General features: G+C 47.1%; 1 protein-coding gene across 1 annotated transcript in view; it reads left to right on the top strand.

Annotated features, from left to right (window-relative positions):
- LOC133617711 (dedicator of cytokinesis protein 9-like) overlaps positions 1-16,570 on the top strand; it is a 168,167-nt gene that overhangs the window by 25,568 nt on the left and 126,029 nt on the right. Inside the window, exons 3-6 of the mRNA XM_061977877.1 lie at positions 9,181-9,270; positions 9,633-9,715; positions 13,839-13,908; positions 14,156-14,251. Of these exons, the coding sequence (XP_061833861.1) occupies positions 9,181-9,270; positions 9,633-9,715; positions 13,839-13,908; positions 14,156-14,251 (339 nt within the window). The remainder of the gene's footprint in view (positions 1-9,180; positions 9,271-9,632; positions 9,716-13,838; positions 13,909-14,155; positions 14,252-16,570) is intronic.

Raw genomic sequence — 16,570 nt, 5'->3', positions numbered from 1 at the left:
TAGGCTAATTGGGAACAGGTGGGTGCCATGATTGGGTATAAAAGCAACTTCCATGAAATACTCAGTCATTAACAAACAAGGATGGGGCGAGAGTCACCACTTTGTGAACAAATGCGTGAGCAAATTGTCGAACAGTTTAAGAACAACATTTCTCAAAAGAACCATCCGGATTGTTCTCGGCACAAAGTTCAAAAGCCAGCATCTGTGATGGTATGGTGGTGCATTAGTGCCCAAGGCATGGGTCACTTACACATCTGTGGAGACAGCATTAATGCTGAAAGGTACATACAGGTTTTGGAGCAACATATGTTGCCATCCAAGCAACGTTATCACGGACGCCCCTGCTTATTTCAGCAAGACAATGCCAAACCACGTGTTACAACAGCATGGCTTCATAGTAAAATAGTGCGGGTACTAGACTGGCCTGCCTGTAGTCTAGACCTGTCTCCCATTGAAAATGTGTGGCGCACTATGAAGCCTAAAATACCACAACGGAGACCCCCGGACTGTTGAACAACTTAAGCTGTACATCAAGCAAGAATGGGAAAGAATTCCACCTGAAAAAGTTTCAATAATTGTCCTCCTCAGTTCCCAAACATTTACTGAGTGTTGTTAAAAGGAAAGGCCATGTAACACAGTGGTAAAAATGCCCCCGTGACAACTTTTTTGCAATGTGTTGCTGCCATTAAATTGTAAGTTGATGATTATTTGCAAAAAAAAAACATGTTTCTCAGTTCGAACATTAAATATCTTGTCTTTGCAGTCTATTTAATTGAATATAAGTTGAAAAGGATTTGCAAATAATTGTATTCTGTTTTTTATTTACGAATTACACAATGTGCCAACTTCACTGGTTTTTGGTACAATGTAGAACACATTAAATCATCACCTTTGTATTATACGCTATTAAAGAACTGTGATTGGATATATTCCAAACTTGTCCCACCCGTTTACAAGACTAAACTAATTGGATTTTGTTTCTGACAACTTTTCATCTCGTTTTTAATTCGTCGACACTGGTTTAGTGAGGGCTGAAGGGAGGGGTGTGTGTGTCTTTGTGCGCGCAGACTCGTGGACGCTGATACAGGTAAAGGACAGAAAAGAAGGAAGATGTCACTATACGAGTGTTGTCCTTTTTTCAGTGGTTTTGTCAACTTATAATATAAACATTTCGTGGGTACTTTAAAATGTACTTTTTCTACTTTGAGGGAGCAAGACATTTATTTGACTCTTGCCCCTCCAAAGCAAATCTAATACATATTATCTAGACCAGCGGTTCTCAAACTTTTTAAAAATAAGTACCATCTCAGAAAACACTTGGCTTTCCAGGTACCACCATAATGACCAACATCAAAATACAGTAGCGTAGTAGGCCTAAATATTTATTAAAAACAAGGCAGAGGTTTTATTCAACAATTATATTTAATATATTTGGTCACTGTAACATTGCACACAGTTTGAACAGTAACACTCTGTTTGAATATCTAATTAGGTGAATAATTGGCATACCCCTAGATGGATCGCACGTACCACTAGTGGTACCACAGTTTGAGAATCACTGATATAGACCACAAGGTGTCAGAGTTTGTAGGACACGAACCGCAAGATGCAGAGAAGGCGGAAGGCGTTATACGGGAAAACATGATTTAATGTTCATAAAGTAAAGGAAAAAACACAAACCAGGAACTAGGAACAGGAAACAGGATGCCAGGGAAACAAGAACTGGAAGACGAGGAACAAAAAGACAGCAGACTACAAACAGCTACAGAATATAGCTTACCGCTACCGCATCCAGCTACACTGACAACGACAAGTAGAAATGACAATGATCCAGCACTGACTGGAGGAGAAGGCAGGTTTAAATAGCAGCTGGCTGATTGACACCAGTTGTGGCCAGGTGCCAATCAGCCACAGCTGAGGTGACACAGCACTCAGGGAGACAAGTAGGAAATAAAGACAAAATAAAAGTGCTGGACAGAAAACTAAGACAAACGCAGAGAAAAAACTAAAACACAGTCAAACTGTCAGGGACAAGCCTGACAGTAGCCCCCCTTCCTATAACGGATACCAGACATTCTAGAACAACCCCCCCTCACCCCAAAAAAGTCCAAAGTCACGGGAGGGTGGAGGGAGGACAAGGAGGTGGGCCACCAGCCTAAGTGTCCCCGCAACTAGCGGGGAAGAGTTAGGTGGCGACGGCGAGTTAAACGCCGCCGCAATTGGCGAGGCGGCTCGTCCGCCGGTGTGGGAGAACCCCCCGGAGACGATGGTGGTGCCGCCCTCTGCTGGCCCACCGGAGACGGTGGTGGTGGCGCCCTCTGCTGGCCCACCGGAGAAGGTGGTGGTGGCGCCCTCTGCTGGCCCACCGGAGAAGGTGGTGGTGGCGCCCTCTGCTGGCCCACCGGAGAAGGTGGTGGTGGCGCCCTCTGCTGGCCCACCGGGGAGGATGGTGGTGGCGCCCTCTGCTGGCCCACCGGAGAAGGTGGTGGTGGCGCCCTCTGCTGGCCCACCGGAGAAGGTGGTGGTGGCGCCCTCTGCTGGCCCACCGGAGAAGGTGGTGGTGGCGCCCTCTGCTGGCCCACCGGAGAAGGTGGTGGTGGCGCCCTCTGCTGGCCCACCGGAGAAGGTGGTGGTGGCGCCCTCTGCTGGCCCACCGGGGAGGATAGTGGTGGCGCCATCTGCTGGCCCCCCGGGGAGGATGGTGGTGGCGCCCTCTGCTGGCCCACCGGAGTGCATGGTGGCGGCGTCTGTTGGCCCACCGGAGAGGAGGATGGTGGCGCCCTCTGCTGCTGGCCCACCGGAGAAGAGGATGGTGGCGCCCTCTGCTGCTGGCCCACCGGAGAAGAGGATGGTGGCGCCCTCTGCTGCTGGCCCACCGGAGAAGAGGATGGTGGCGCCCTCTGCTGCTGGCCCACCGGAGAAGAGGATGGTGGCGCCCTCTGCTGCTGGCCCACCGGAGAAGAGGATGGTGGCGCCCTCTGCTGCTGGCCCACCGGAGAAGAGGATGGTGGCGCCCTCTGCTGCTGGCCCACCGGAGAAGAGGATGGTGGCGCCCTCTGCTGCTGGCCCACCGGAGAGGAGGATGGTGGCGCCCTCTGCTGCTGGCCCACCGGAGAGGAGGATGGTGGCGCCCTCTGCTGCTGGCCCACCGGAGAGGAGGATGGTGGCGCCCTCTGCTGCTGGCCCACCGGAGAGGAGGATGGTGGCGCCCTCTGCTGCTGGCCCACCGGAGAGGAGGATGGTGGCGCCCTCTGCTGCTGGCCCACCGGAGAGGAGGATGGTGGCGCCCTCTGCTGCTGGCCCACCGGAGAGGAGGACGGTGGCGCCCTCTGCTGCTGGCCCACCGGAGAGGAGGACGGTGGCGCCGTCTGCTGCTGGCCCACCGGAGAGGAGGACGGTGGCGCCGTCTGCTGCTGGCCCACCGGAGAGGAGGACGGTGGCGCCGTCTGCTGCTGGCCCACCGGACAGGATGGTGGTGCCGTAGGTTGTAGACCCACCGGAGTGCATGGTGGCGTCTGCCGGCCCACCGGACTGCATGGTGGCGTCTGCCGGCCCACCGGACTGCATGGTGGCGTCTGCCGGCCCACCGGACTGCATGGTGGCGTCTGCCGGCCCACCGGACTGCATGGTGGCGTCTGCCGGCCCACCGGACTGCATGGTGGCGTCTGCCGGCCCACCGGACTGCATGGTGGCGTCTGCCGGCACACCGGAGAGGATGGCGCCGTCTGTTGCAGACCCACTGGGGTGAGGAGTAGCTGTGCCTCCCCAGCTGCACAGCTACTCATAGCCCCCCCCTCAAGGGACGGATCCAAGACGTCCCACGAGAAACCAACACAGGACAGGGATGGGTGGGAGGGATCACAAAAAGAGGCAAAGCTTTTTTTTGATTCGGCCATCAACGATAAAGCTTTGTTAAGTCTCTCCGCCAAGGAAATCTCCGCGAGGTTCGTACTAGGCTGGATCATTATGTCAGAGTTTGTAGGTGCTGAACCCCAAGATGCAGAGAAGGCGGAAGGCGTTATACGGGAAAACATGATTTAATGTTCATAAAGTAAAGGAAAAAACACAAACCAGGAACTAGGAACAGGAAACAGGATGCCAGGGAAACAAGAACTGGAAGACGAGGAACAAAAAGACAGCAGACTACAAACAGCTACAGAATATAGCTTACCGCTACCGCATCCAGCTACACTGACAACGACAAGTAGAAATGACAATGATCCAGCACTGACTGGAGGAGAAGGCAGGTTTAAATAGCAGCTGGCTGATTGACACCAGGTGTGGCCAGGTGCCAATCAGCCACAGCTGAGGGGACACAGCACTCAGGGAGACAAGTAGGCAATAAAGACAAAATAAAAGTGCTGGACAGAAAACTAAGACAAACGCAGAGAAAAAACTAAAACACAGTCAAACTGTCAGGGACAAGCCTGACACAAGGAAGTGTTCTAAATGTAGATTGTGATCATCAAGAACAAGAGTGACACCTTTCTTTAGTTGCAGCGACATACGACTAGGTATTAGTCCACCTGTGTATTTTTCAGCCCTGCACATTTAACTAGATTACTACAGAGTGGGAGTGAGTCGTAATCATTAAACGTAACACAAAGGATCGCAAGTATAGTCCATCACATCATGATTAGTTCATCAAACTAGTTTATAATTCTTCAGTCTTGAATGAGGTCTAGCGATACTATTGATCCTAATATTGCCATTAATAATGTAATTAATTTGACTCGGGGGGCCAATTTTAGAGAAAAAAAATGTGTCTGAGGGTCGGTATAACTATTTTTTAGGAACACTAATACAAAACCTCACAATAATGTCTGATTGAATGCTAAAAACAATATGACAGACCACTTTAAAAAAACGGAATGGAATTTTCAATTTTTTTACTGAATGAGACACCCAGAATGTACATGAAAATAAAGAATGTGTGATTTACAATATTAACTATGAACGATACAACACTGAATATTGACAACATATGAACGTCACATACCCTCTCAATCGACATATTTTACAATCAAGCGAAACACAACAAAAATGCAACAAACAGCGAAATATGAACACATAGGGTGAAAAAATCCCCACCTATTATCTGATATATCTGATATATCACTAAGCTTTAGAACTTTGTTGTAAAAATCTCCTTTCGCGTCTGTCCCTGACACCCGCATTTCAGGCTGGCCGCTCTGGAAACACTCTGTGGAAACGCTCCCCACCCACACTGCTTGGTGCCTCGTCTGAACTGCTGTGACTTAGATTACCATAGTAACTAGTATATCATGCAAAAGCGCAGATTCCAACCATTAAAATACTTTGTATAGTTCAAGACTTACGGTCATTTGAAAACATCACTGCACATCATAATGGCAGCTATAGTTTCGATTTTAAAGATCTAAAAAAATTATTTGGGAATGTCCGGTGAGCCAGATTGAAAAGCTTAACGGGCCTTAATTTGCCCAGGTCTGGTTTAGAATATACCCATACCTCCATTATACAGTTTATCCTCATTAGGGTTGCGGGTAAGCTAGAGCCTATTCCAACTGATTTTGGGCGAGGGGTTTGGGGGACTGGTCGCCTGCCAGTAGAGCCAATCGCAGACAACTAACCATTCACACTAATACCTACTGACAATTTAGAGTCTTCAATTAACATAACATACATACAGTATTTCTGGAGAAAACCCACGCACGCACGGGAGAATATACAAACTGTGTTGTGATGCCAAAACGTAGATTTAAATTTAGAAATTTCTTAGAAACTCAGGCAGGAAAGGAATAATGCAAGAGATAGGTAGAAAGATAGGATAGTCTTTTCTCTGAGGCTCTGGATGAAATGTTCCTGAATTGCCTCAAGCACCACCTTGGCACAACCACTGTGATTTTACAGACGAGAGCTATGAAGGTACCCACACAATTTCAGTGAGTATTTGGATAAAAGTGCAGTTATGGAAATTAATTTTGTCTTTTAAAATTGCTGCTGTGTTTGCAATAACATATTTCGAAGGGCCTAAGCTGGAAATGGCTTACTGCTAAAATTAAATTAAGCCCCTTAACGTCCACTCTAGACCTTTAAGATTAGTTTACTCATCGTCTGCTTGTCAAATGAGGGTAAAAACTGCTTACCAGTGCATTACTTACATGGGGCAATGGAGAGTGATAACAAATGTAGGTCAATATAGCTCACTTTCCCACTGTAATTTGTGAGATGGGAGTAGGAAAGCAGAACCAGTCCAGGGCACCCTCCAAACCCCAACTGGATCACTTTCCCCCTTGTCTGATAAAGTTGGAGATGTTAAACTTGAATAAGGCTGGGCTTCATACTCTGCCGACACGATTTCTCTTAATAATAATAATAATAATAACTGGGATTTATATAGTGCTTTTCTAAGTACCCAAAGTCGCTTTACATGTAGAACCCATTAAACATTCACACCTGGTGGTGGTAAGCTACTTTCATAGCCACAGCTGCCCTGGGGTAGACTGACGGAAGCGTGGCTGCAATTTGCGCCAACGGCCCCTCCGACCACCACCTATCATTCATCATTCAATTCACCGGTCTGAGTGGCACCGGGGGCAAAGGGTGAAGTGTCCCGCCCAAGGACACAACGGCAGCGATTTTTGGATGGTAAGAGGCGGGGAGCGAACCTACAACCCTCAGGTTTCTGGCACGGTTGCTCTACCCACTACGCCATGCCGCCCTCTACACTCATCCTTTTAAGTCAACTAGGTCATTCAGGAAGTCAGCTAAGACAGTTACAGTCTGACTGAAATAATGACTAGAGGTACAAAACAAATGCAACTGGTGGACAGATTAAAAAAACGATTGAGCCAATGTTAGTAGTTCACATGAGACCCAAGCACTACTTTACTTTTCATGTCAAAAGTACACATGTCAAACTTTAAATAGTGTAAATCTGGCATGTAAAACCATACTTATAGTCAATAACTGCCATGATTTCAGTTATATGTTATCATGTTTGTTGCGAATTTGGATGTGCTTTTGGCACAGGGTGAAAGAAATGGGATCCGCTTGCAAACCGAAGGTAAAGGCAAGCAATTAAACATGACACCGCCTTTCCTAAAAAGGCTCCACATTAACCAATCAAAGCATTACTAGCCATTTGGTTGCCGAGGTTTAAAGTGGGAAGTGTAAATAAACACTGCCACTGTATGGTATTGATAGGCCATTGCTTTGCCTACAGTAGAGCTATTAGTACCAATGATTGTCACACACACACTAGGTGTGGCGAAATTATTCTCTGCATTTGACCCATCACCCTTGATCACCCCCTGGGAGGTGAGGGGAGCAGTGGGCAGCAGCGGTGGCTGCGCCCGGGAATCATTTTGGTGATTTAACCCCCAATTCCAACCCTTGATGCTGAGTGCCAAGCAGGGAGGTAATGGGTCCCATTTTTATAGTCTTTGGTATGACTCGGCCGGGATTTGAACTCCCAACCTACCGATCTCAGGACGGACACTCTAACCACTAGGCCACTGAGTAGTCGTGTGTCTTTAGGTATTCAGCTCTGTTGAGGCGAGCCAGGTCAACGTGTCATCGTCCAGGTCAATCAGACCTTGTTCGCCATTCGGTGGCCGGTGTTTGGGGCAACTAGTTACTATATGCTCTACTGTCTGGACTGGGTGCCCACACTCGCAGGAGGCACCTTCCGCAAGTCCCCACCTCTTAATCGCTGCTGCGTAGCGTCCGACGCCGGTCCTCAAGCGGTTGAGTGTTGTCCACTCCTTCCGGGGCAGTTCCTGGCCGGAGACGTCTGTGGGGTCGTCGATGTAGTGGTGCAGCCTAGATGGTTCTGCTAACTTCCACTGTTCTCTCCATCTCGTCTTGACCCAGGTGGCCTTGGAAGTATAAGCTGATGTTGTGCTGAGCAGCTCGTGGGCTTGCATGGCGAAGGGGCGCCTTGACTTTAGGCGCACGCATCGTAGTGTTTCTGTGACGATCTTATGGAGGAGGTGGGATTCGCTGGTCTGTGCCTTTCGGGAGAGGGCCAGTGTGGCTGTTTCTCGTCTGATGTTTGCCGGGGCGATGCCAGCGAGGATGGGCAGTTGGTTTACTGGGGTCCCTCGCAGGCACCCGGAGACGGTCCGCAGGGCGCTGTTGAGGGCGACATCCAACTTCTTTACATGGGGGCTACGGCACCAAACCGGGGCACAGTACTCGGCGGCTGAGAACACCAGGGCCAGCGTGGACATGTGCAGTGTCTTTGTCGTGGCTCCCCATGTGGTGCCGGCTGGCCGCCGTATTAGGGCGGCACGGGCACTTGTCTTTGCATTGGCACAGTGCAGGTGTTGTTTGAATGTCAGTGTTCTGTCAAGTTTCACACCGAGGTACGTGGGAACGGGCTGGGACTCTAACCGGGCATTATCCACCATGATGTTCATCTCACGGGCTGCTTCCATGTTGTTGAGGTGGAACATTGAAGATGTTGTCTTATCCATGCTGAGCTTGAGACGCCATTTCCTCAGGTATGAGGACAGGGTGTTCATGTCCTCAGAGAGGCCCTGTTCCGCTGCTTCCCAGGATGGCTTACTAAGTAGGATGGCCAGAACATCTGCATAGCCATACTTCTTTGACTGAGTTGCAAGCAGGTCATGGATATAAATGTTGAACAACATTGGTGCTGGCACTGAGCCCTGTGGGACGCCATTCTTAAGTTTCCTCACCCTGCTGCATTGGCCATTGCTGGTGTGTAGTCGGAAGCTGCGGTTGCTCATCATCTCCATGATGAAGCTCACCATATGTTTGTCTGGGATGGTTTCCAGAAGTTTCATATGTAGCCCACGCATCTGTTATATAGATGATCTTTGACTAGGTTTTTAGCAGTAGGTCCTTAAAAGCCAAGTGTTCCTGTTACATAGTCAATATTTTTTTTACCCACAATTTTTACAGAAAAAAAAATCCCTACTTGGATTTTAGGTTTTTGAGTGCTTTTAGGCCAACTGTGTTAATACATTATGTCAAAATGTCAAAAATAGCTGTTCACTCACACATGTGAAGCTGTAATGGAAACAAATGAAACCAACAAAACCAAGATAAACACTTTTTAAAACGATTTGTTAAAGGTAAACACAAAAAACTACCCTGGATGCCAGGTGTTGAATGCCATATTTTTGTTGTCCATAAAGAATCTTACAATACAATTTGTTTGTTTTTCAGATCTGCACTCTTAAGCGCCAAGCCCGGACTTTGTTCCCGACTGTGCCGGAAAATGCAGAACATGAAGCTCATTCGCTGTTTGCCCAAGAGGTAAAACTAACACGCTAACCATTTATCCCATTGGTTGCAGTTTTATAGAATGAAGCAGAGCCAATAGAAGAAAACACCGGCAGAAGAGACTTTGGTGACAGAATGTTCACAAATGTTTGCCTTGCAATGAACCTTCCACTCTTACTGTAATGCACAGCAGATGATGCTGATTGGTATGCACGACATGTTTCAGCACACTTTGCTCAGGTGGTTTTGGGTGTGGCTGGAGCACATTCTGCTTTAGTTTGATACAGATTGGAATGATTCCAGCTTTTACAGACCTTTTGATTTGCTCCATGTGTGTTGATAATATACAGAATAAAATATGCATTCTTTCTTTTTCCTTTTCCATCTTCCCACAGTGTATCAAATCCTATAAGTCAGACTGGCATGTGGTCAATTACAAATATGAGGAATATTCTGGAGACTTTTGCCAGCTGCCAAAGTGAGTCTTTTGTTTGTTCCAAGATGGATGCTATTGCTCTGTAAAATGGTATGTGAAGAAAAATGTCCTGTAATGTAAATGTTTTATCCAGAAGCCTCAAAGTACACATGGAAATATCTTATTTGTGAGCTGCAATACTGCATTGGTACCTTAGTTTTTTTTTATGCCTGACTTTTTGTAGGACCTAGACAGAATTTTTCCCCATTAATTTGTCCTGGTTTTTGTACACACCCCAAAACCAGTGAAGTTGGCACGTTGTGTAAATGGTAAATAAAAACTACTATTATTTGCAAATCCTTTTCAACTTATATTCAATTGACTACACTACAAAGACAAGATATTTAATGTTCGAACTGAGAAACTTGATATTTTTTTGCAAACAATCATTAACTTAGAATTTAATGCCAGCAACACATTGCAAAAAAGTTGCCACAGGGGCATTTTTACCACTGTGTTACATGGCCTTTCCTTTTAACAACACTCAGTAAACATTTGGGAACTGAGGAGACCAATTTTTGAAGTGGAATTCTTTCCCATTGTTGCTTGATGTACAGCTTAAGTTGTTCAACAGTCCGGCGTTTCCGTTGTGGTATTTAAGGCTTCATATTGCGCCACACATTTTCAATTGGAGACAGGTCTGGACTACAGGCAGGCCAGTCTAGTACCCGCACTCTTTTACTATGAAGCCACGCTGTTGTAACACGTGGCTTGGCATTGTCTTGCTGCAATAAGCAGGGGTGTCCATGATAACGTTGCTTGGATGGCAAAGTCATCAATCAATCAATCAATGTTTACTTATATAGCTCTAAATCACGAGTGTCTCAAAGGGCTGCACAAGCCACAACAACATCCTCGGCTCAGATCCCAACATACACTATATTGCCAAAAGTATTTGGCCACCCATCTAAATGATTAAAATCAGATGTCCTAATCACTTGTATAAAATCAAGCACTTAGGCATGGAGACTGTTTCTACAAACATTTGTGAAAAAATGGGCCGCTCACAGTGATTTCCAGTGTGGAACTGTCATAGGATGCCACCTATGCAGCAAAACCAGTCGTGAAATTTCCTTGCTCCTAAATATTCCAAAGTCAACTTTATGATAAGAAAAGTGAAGTTTGGGAACAACAGCAAGTCATCCAGCAAGTGGTAGGCCATGTAAACTGACAGAGAGGGGTCAGCGGATGCTGAAGCACATTGTGCAAAGACTTTCTGCACAGTCAGTTGCTACAGAGCTCCAAACTTCATGTGACTTTCCAATTAGCCCACGTACAGTACGCAGAGAGCTTCATGGAATGGGTTTCCATAGCCAAGCAGCTGCCTCTAAGCCATACATCACCAAGTCCAAAGCAAAGCGTCGGATGCAGTGGTGTAAAGCACGTCGCCACTGGACTCTAGAGCAGTGGAGACGCCTTCTCTGGATTGATGAGTCACGCTTTTTCATCGGCAATCTGATGGACGAGTCTGGGTTTGGAGGTTGCCAGGAGAACTCTAGATTTCGGACTGCATTGTTCCGAGTGTGAAATTTGGTGGAGGAGGAATTATGGGTTGGGGTTGGTTTTTCAGGAGTTGGGCTTGGCCCCTTTGTTCCGGTGAAAGGAACTTTGAATGTTTCAGGATACCAAAACATTTTGGACAATTCCATGGGATGGCACTTCAAGTTCATATGTGAGTAAAGGCAGGTGGCCAAATACTTTTGGCAGTATAGTGTATGTTGCTCCAAAACCTGTATGTACCTTTCAGCATTAATGGTGCCTTCACATATGTGTAAGTTACCCATGCCTTGGGCACTAATACACCCCCATAACAACGTCATGAGCTTTGGGTTATGACCGAAAGGACAAGATCACGGGTACAAGCGGCCGAAATGAGTTTCCTCCGCCGGGTGGCGGGGCTCTCCCTTAGAGATAGGGTGAGAAGCTCTGTCATCCGGGGGGAACTCAAAGTAAAGCCGCTGCTCCTCCACATCGAGAGGAGCCAGATGAGGTGGTTCGGGCATCTGGTCAGGATGCCACCCGAACGCCTCCCTCGGGAGGTGTTTAGGGCACGTCCGACCGGTAGGAGGCCACGGGGAAGACCCAGGACAGGTTGGGAAGACTATGTCTCCCGGCTGGCCTGGGAACGCCTCGGGATCCCCCGGGAAGAGCTGGAAGAAGTGGGGAGAGGGAAGTCTGGGCTTCCCTGCTTAGGCTGCTGCCTCCGCGACCCGACTTTGGGTAAGCAGAAGAAGATGGATGGGATGGATGGATGGATTTCTGGTTGTTAGGCCAGCAGAGAAGGCCTTGCTGGCCCTGACGACGCACTAGGCCACCTAGTGGTTAGAGTGTCCGCCCTGAGATCGGTAGGTCGTGAGTTCAAACCCTGGCCGAGTCATACCAAAGACTATAAAAATGGGACCCATTACCTCCTTGCTTGGCACTCAGCATCAAGGGTTGGAGTTGGGGGTTAAATCACCAAAAATGATTCCACTGCTCCCTTTACCTCCCAGGGGGTGATCAAGGGTGATTGGTCAAATGCAGAGAATAATTTTGCCACACCTAGTGTGTGTGTGACAATCATTGGTACTTAAACTTTAACTTTTATATCTCTCTGGAAATCTTTAGATATAAGTTTGGGCTCTGGCTGGACTGATGAAGGATGTTTACAGAGTTGTCCTGAAGATTACTTTGAGAGCTCTGAAGAAGCTTTTATTCCAAAATGTGTTTCTGTAAATTGCTGCACTCATCTTTTCCTAAATCCTCACTCACTTTGTTCCTGCCGTTGAAAAACCTCCCCAGAGCTTCATGCTGCCACCAACATGAGTCCTGCAGGTGCCTTTGGGCAAACTCCAGATGTGGTGCCATGTGCATTTTACTAAGGCCGGGCCATTCCACCAAACAGGCCTTATTGATGGATTGCTGCAGAGATGATTGTCCTTCTGGAAGGTTCTCTTCTGCACAGAGGAATGCTAGATCCCTGTCATGATTAACGGCCTTCTACCCCAATTGCTCAGTTTAGACGGCCAGCCAGCTCTGGTGCTGGTAGTTTGTCGTCAGCTTCTTTATACAAATGACGGAGGCCACACTCCTCATTGGGACGGGCAATGCAGCAGAGATTTTTCTGTACCATTCCCAAGGCTTGTGCCTTGACACATTCCTGTCTCAAGGACAACATACAATTCCATAGACTTCATGCTTGGTTTTTGCTCGGAAATGTACTGTCAACTGTGGCAATCTTATACAGACAGGTTTTCTAAATCAAGTCCAATCAACTGAATTTACCACAGGTGGGCTCCAATAAAGCTGTAGAAGGCACCTGAGCTAAAGTTTGATCTTCATGAAAAAAGGTGTGAATACTTTTTTTTTTTGGTCCTGTCCAGCTACTCAGGCAAATCATATTGTTGATATAGATGCCTATATCGGCTGTACACATTTACTTTACAAAAGAGAAGTGTGGGATACTTCCTTATTTCCTTATGCCTTATTTGTATTTGATTTTATTAATTGGATTTATATTATTATTTGGTGCATCCGGGCCGAAGCAGGAGGGGATAGACAGAGAAAAAAAGGACAAGAAATTGCGGGGACAAGAGGGGGATTAGACAGAGAGACAATAACAACAACAACAACAACAACAGAACAACATCAGCAAATAGGATATGTACAAATATGATGGTAAAAGTGATAGCAAAGAAGCAGTTAGTGAAATAAATAATACAGAAATGACAATGAGCATTATTACACTACAAATGGAGCAATACAAATAGCACTATTGATAATGAATAACAACAATAAGGTGTGAATACTTGTGATAACATACAAGTGCTTTCTTCTTTATTGTATATTTTTAATACATTTGAAAAGATTTCAAAACAACGTTTTATTCATGTTGTCATTATGGGGTGTTTTGTGTAGAATGTTAATCAGAGCAATTGATTCATTATATTCTGGAATAAGTCTGTAACATAACATTTGGAAAAAGTAAAAACTTGTGAATCATTACTACTGTATACAACTATTGGAGAAAACATTTGCCACAAGTTTTTTCAAACATCAAATTATTTTTTCATGTTGAGAAAATGAGTTTTGTTATCATAATTATAAAATTATATATATTAAGGGTTGAAAATGCCTTTTTTTTCAGTAAAGTATTAAGGCCTGAGAAGCTGGTTGCTCACTTGTTTGAAGTGGATGAAGTGCTGGAAAAAGATGAGGTAAGACATTTTAAAACTCTCCTCTTCATTATGCAAGTAGAGACTTGCAGATGTTGCCACATTTTTATACTATTAATGACTTTAGCATCATCTTTCTCCAGTTTTGGTACAGATTTATCCGATTGTACTGAACAGAACTCTTCTCCCACGGTCATGTCAGTGCAGAGTGGGATACCGTTGTTTTCTTAGTGTTTTGGGACATCATGGCAAATGCCGTCATGAGTTGTCTCTGCTCTCCCTCCTGCAGGACACAGCTTCGCTCTGCTCTCACAAGGGAGGAGTGTCTAAACATGGCTGGCTGTCTAAAGGCAACATGAACAGTGCAATCAGTGTTACTATGCGGGTGAGTTCCATAACAACATTCTCCAGTCCATCACAATGTTATCCAGCATACGCCCCGTTTGGATAAGGGATAATATTAGGGAGTGAAAGACCTATACATTAGGCCAGTGGTCACTAACCTTTTCGAGCCTAAGATCCATGGTCTTAACCAAAAACCAAAAACCACATACACACACACACACATAAATGCAGGTCAAAAGTTTGGACACCTTCTCATTCACAACACAACTGATGGTCCCAACCTCATTGATAAAGCAAGAAATTCCACAAATCAACCCTGATAAGGCACACCTGTGAAGTGAAAACCATTTCAGGTGACTACCTCTTGAAGCCCATCGAGAGAATGCCAAGAGTGTGCAAAGCAGTAATCGGAGCAAAGGGTGGCTATTTTGAAGAAACTAGAATATAAAACATGTTTTCAGTTATTTCACCCTTTTTTGTTAAGTACATAACTCCACATGTGTTCATTCATAGTTTTGATGCCTTCAGTGACAAACTACAATGTAAATAGTCATGAAAATAAAGAAAACACATTGAATGATTTGAACATTGTGTTTATTTGTCATTGAGCTTTTTGCTGTTTTCCCAATTTTCGCTGGTGTTTTTTGTAATGTGCCTCGAGCTAATGACAAACGTGGACCACAGATGGCCCCTGTAACGCACTTTGGGCACCCTAGTGGTACAAGCTAACTGTTTATGGCCACTATATTCTTAATACTACAGTGTATTTGTTCATTCTATCGTCACATTTGGGACACGGTTCAGCTTACGTTAGCGTCGGAAGTAGTAAAATCAGCTGTTTGTGTGACGACCGGGGCGCATTGTGATGCGGGGTTTTGTTCTCCCAGGATGCAACGGACTTCGGACACAGCGTGAAGGTAAAAGAGATGATTTATTTACGGAATAACTCAGAAGAAACAAAGAAAAGGGTGCTCATAGCACATAAGGTAAAAACTAAGGAAGACTAGCGTGGAAGCTAACAGGTACAGAGCAAGAACCAAAAGTCGTCTACTGTTGCAAAAAGCAAACTACGAAGCAAGAACGAATGACAGGGAGGACAGGCTTAAATAATAATGTCAGTGATGACAAACAGGTGCGTGTCGGGAACAAACGCGGCAGGTGAAAATAATAAGCAGCCATGGCAACAAACTCAGGTGTACAAAACAGGCACTCAAGGAGTCCAAAACTAACCAAAAACAAGTATCTTGAAAACGTAAACAAAAAATATGATCCGGGCAGCGGATCATAACAGTACCCCCCCCTTAAGGGACAGATTCCAGATGTCCCCTGGAAAAACTAAAACCCCCCCAACTATAACAAAGTTCAAGAGTCAAGGGAGGGTGGAGGGAGGATTTGGCGGAGGGTCGCCAGGTCACGTGTCCCCGAATCCACCGGGGACGAGTCAGGTGGCGGCGGCGAATGGAACGCCGCTGCCGGAGGCGAGGCGGGCGACCACGGAAAGGCCACATTCGTGGCTGCCGAGAAGGTGGGCGTGAGTGGCGCCAGAAGTTCAGCAGCCGGAGAGTTCTGCGACTACGTCTCGGGTGTCGCTGCTGTTTGCGCCACTGGCGTCCATACTCTAACCTCCGAGAGCGCCGCTTGCGCAGCCAGACAACCCGAGGTCGCTGAGACGACGATGAGGGCGAGGAAGGTGGCGGCGCCCTGGAAAGGTCCAACGGAGACGAGGAGAGAGCAGACGTCGCCGTGGAAGTAGGAGGAGTCGTCGTCGCCGTGGAAGCAGGAGGAGTCGTCGTCGCCGTGGAAGCAGGAAGCGTCGTCGTCGCCGTGGAAACAGGAAGCGTCGTCGTCGCCGTGGAAACAGGAAGCGTCGTCGTCGCCGTGGAAACAGGAAGCGTCGTCGTCGCCGTGGAAGCAGGAAGCGTCGTCGTCGCCGTGGAAGCAGGAAGCGTCGTCGTCGCCGTGGAAGCAGGAAGCGTCGTCGTCGCCGTGGAAGCAGGAAGCGTCGTCGCCGTGGAAACAGGAAGCGTCGTCGCCGTGGAAACAGGAAGCGTCGTCGCCGTGGAAACAGGAAGCGTCGTCGCCGTGGAAACAGGAAGCGTCGTCGCTGTCGGCGTGGGCGGAGCCAGAGGCGGAGCAGGCGGAGCAGGCGGCTCGTCTGTCGGCGTGGGCGGAGCCAGAGGCGGAGCAGGCAACGGAGTATCTGCGGGTGGTGAATGTCTCAGCTGGACTGCTGGGTTGGCCGTAGGGGGAATCATCACCTGCAGAGCGGTGAGTATACTTCCCAGCTGTCTCTCCAAAGCGTCAAGACGGGCGTCGTGGCGTTCCGCCATGGCGTTGACGCAAGCCCCAAGAACGCCAA

The sequence above is a fragment of the Nerophis lumbriciformis genome, linkage group LG01, assembly GCF_033978685.3.
Source record: "Nerophis lumbriciformis linkage group LG01, RoL_Nlum_v2.1, whole genome shotgun sequence".
Lineage (NCBI taxonomy): Eukaryota > Metazoa > Chordata > Actinopteri > Syngnathiformes > Syngnathidae > Nerophis > Nerophis lumbriciformis.
This window is presented reverse-complemented; position numbering and strand designations above follow the sequence as displayed.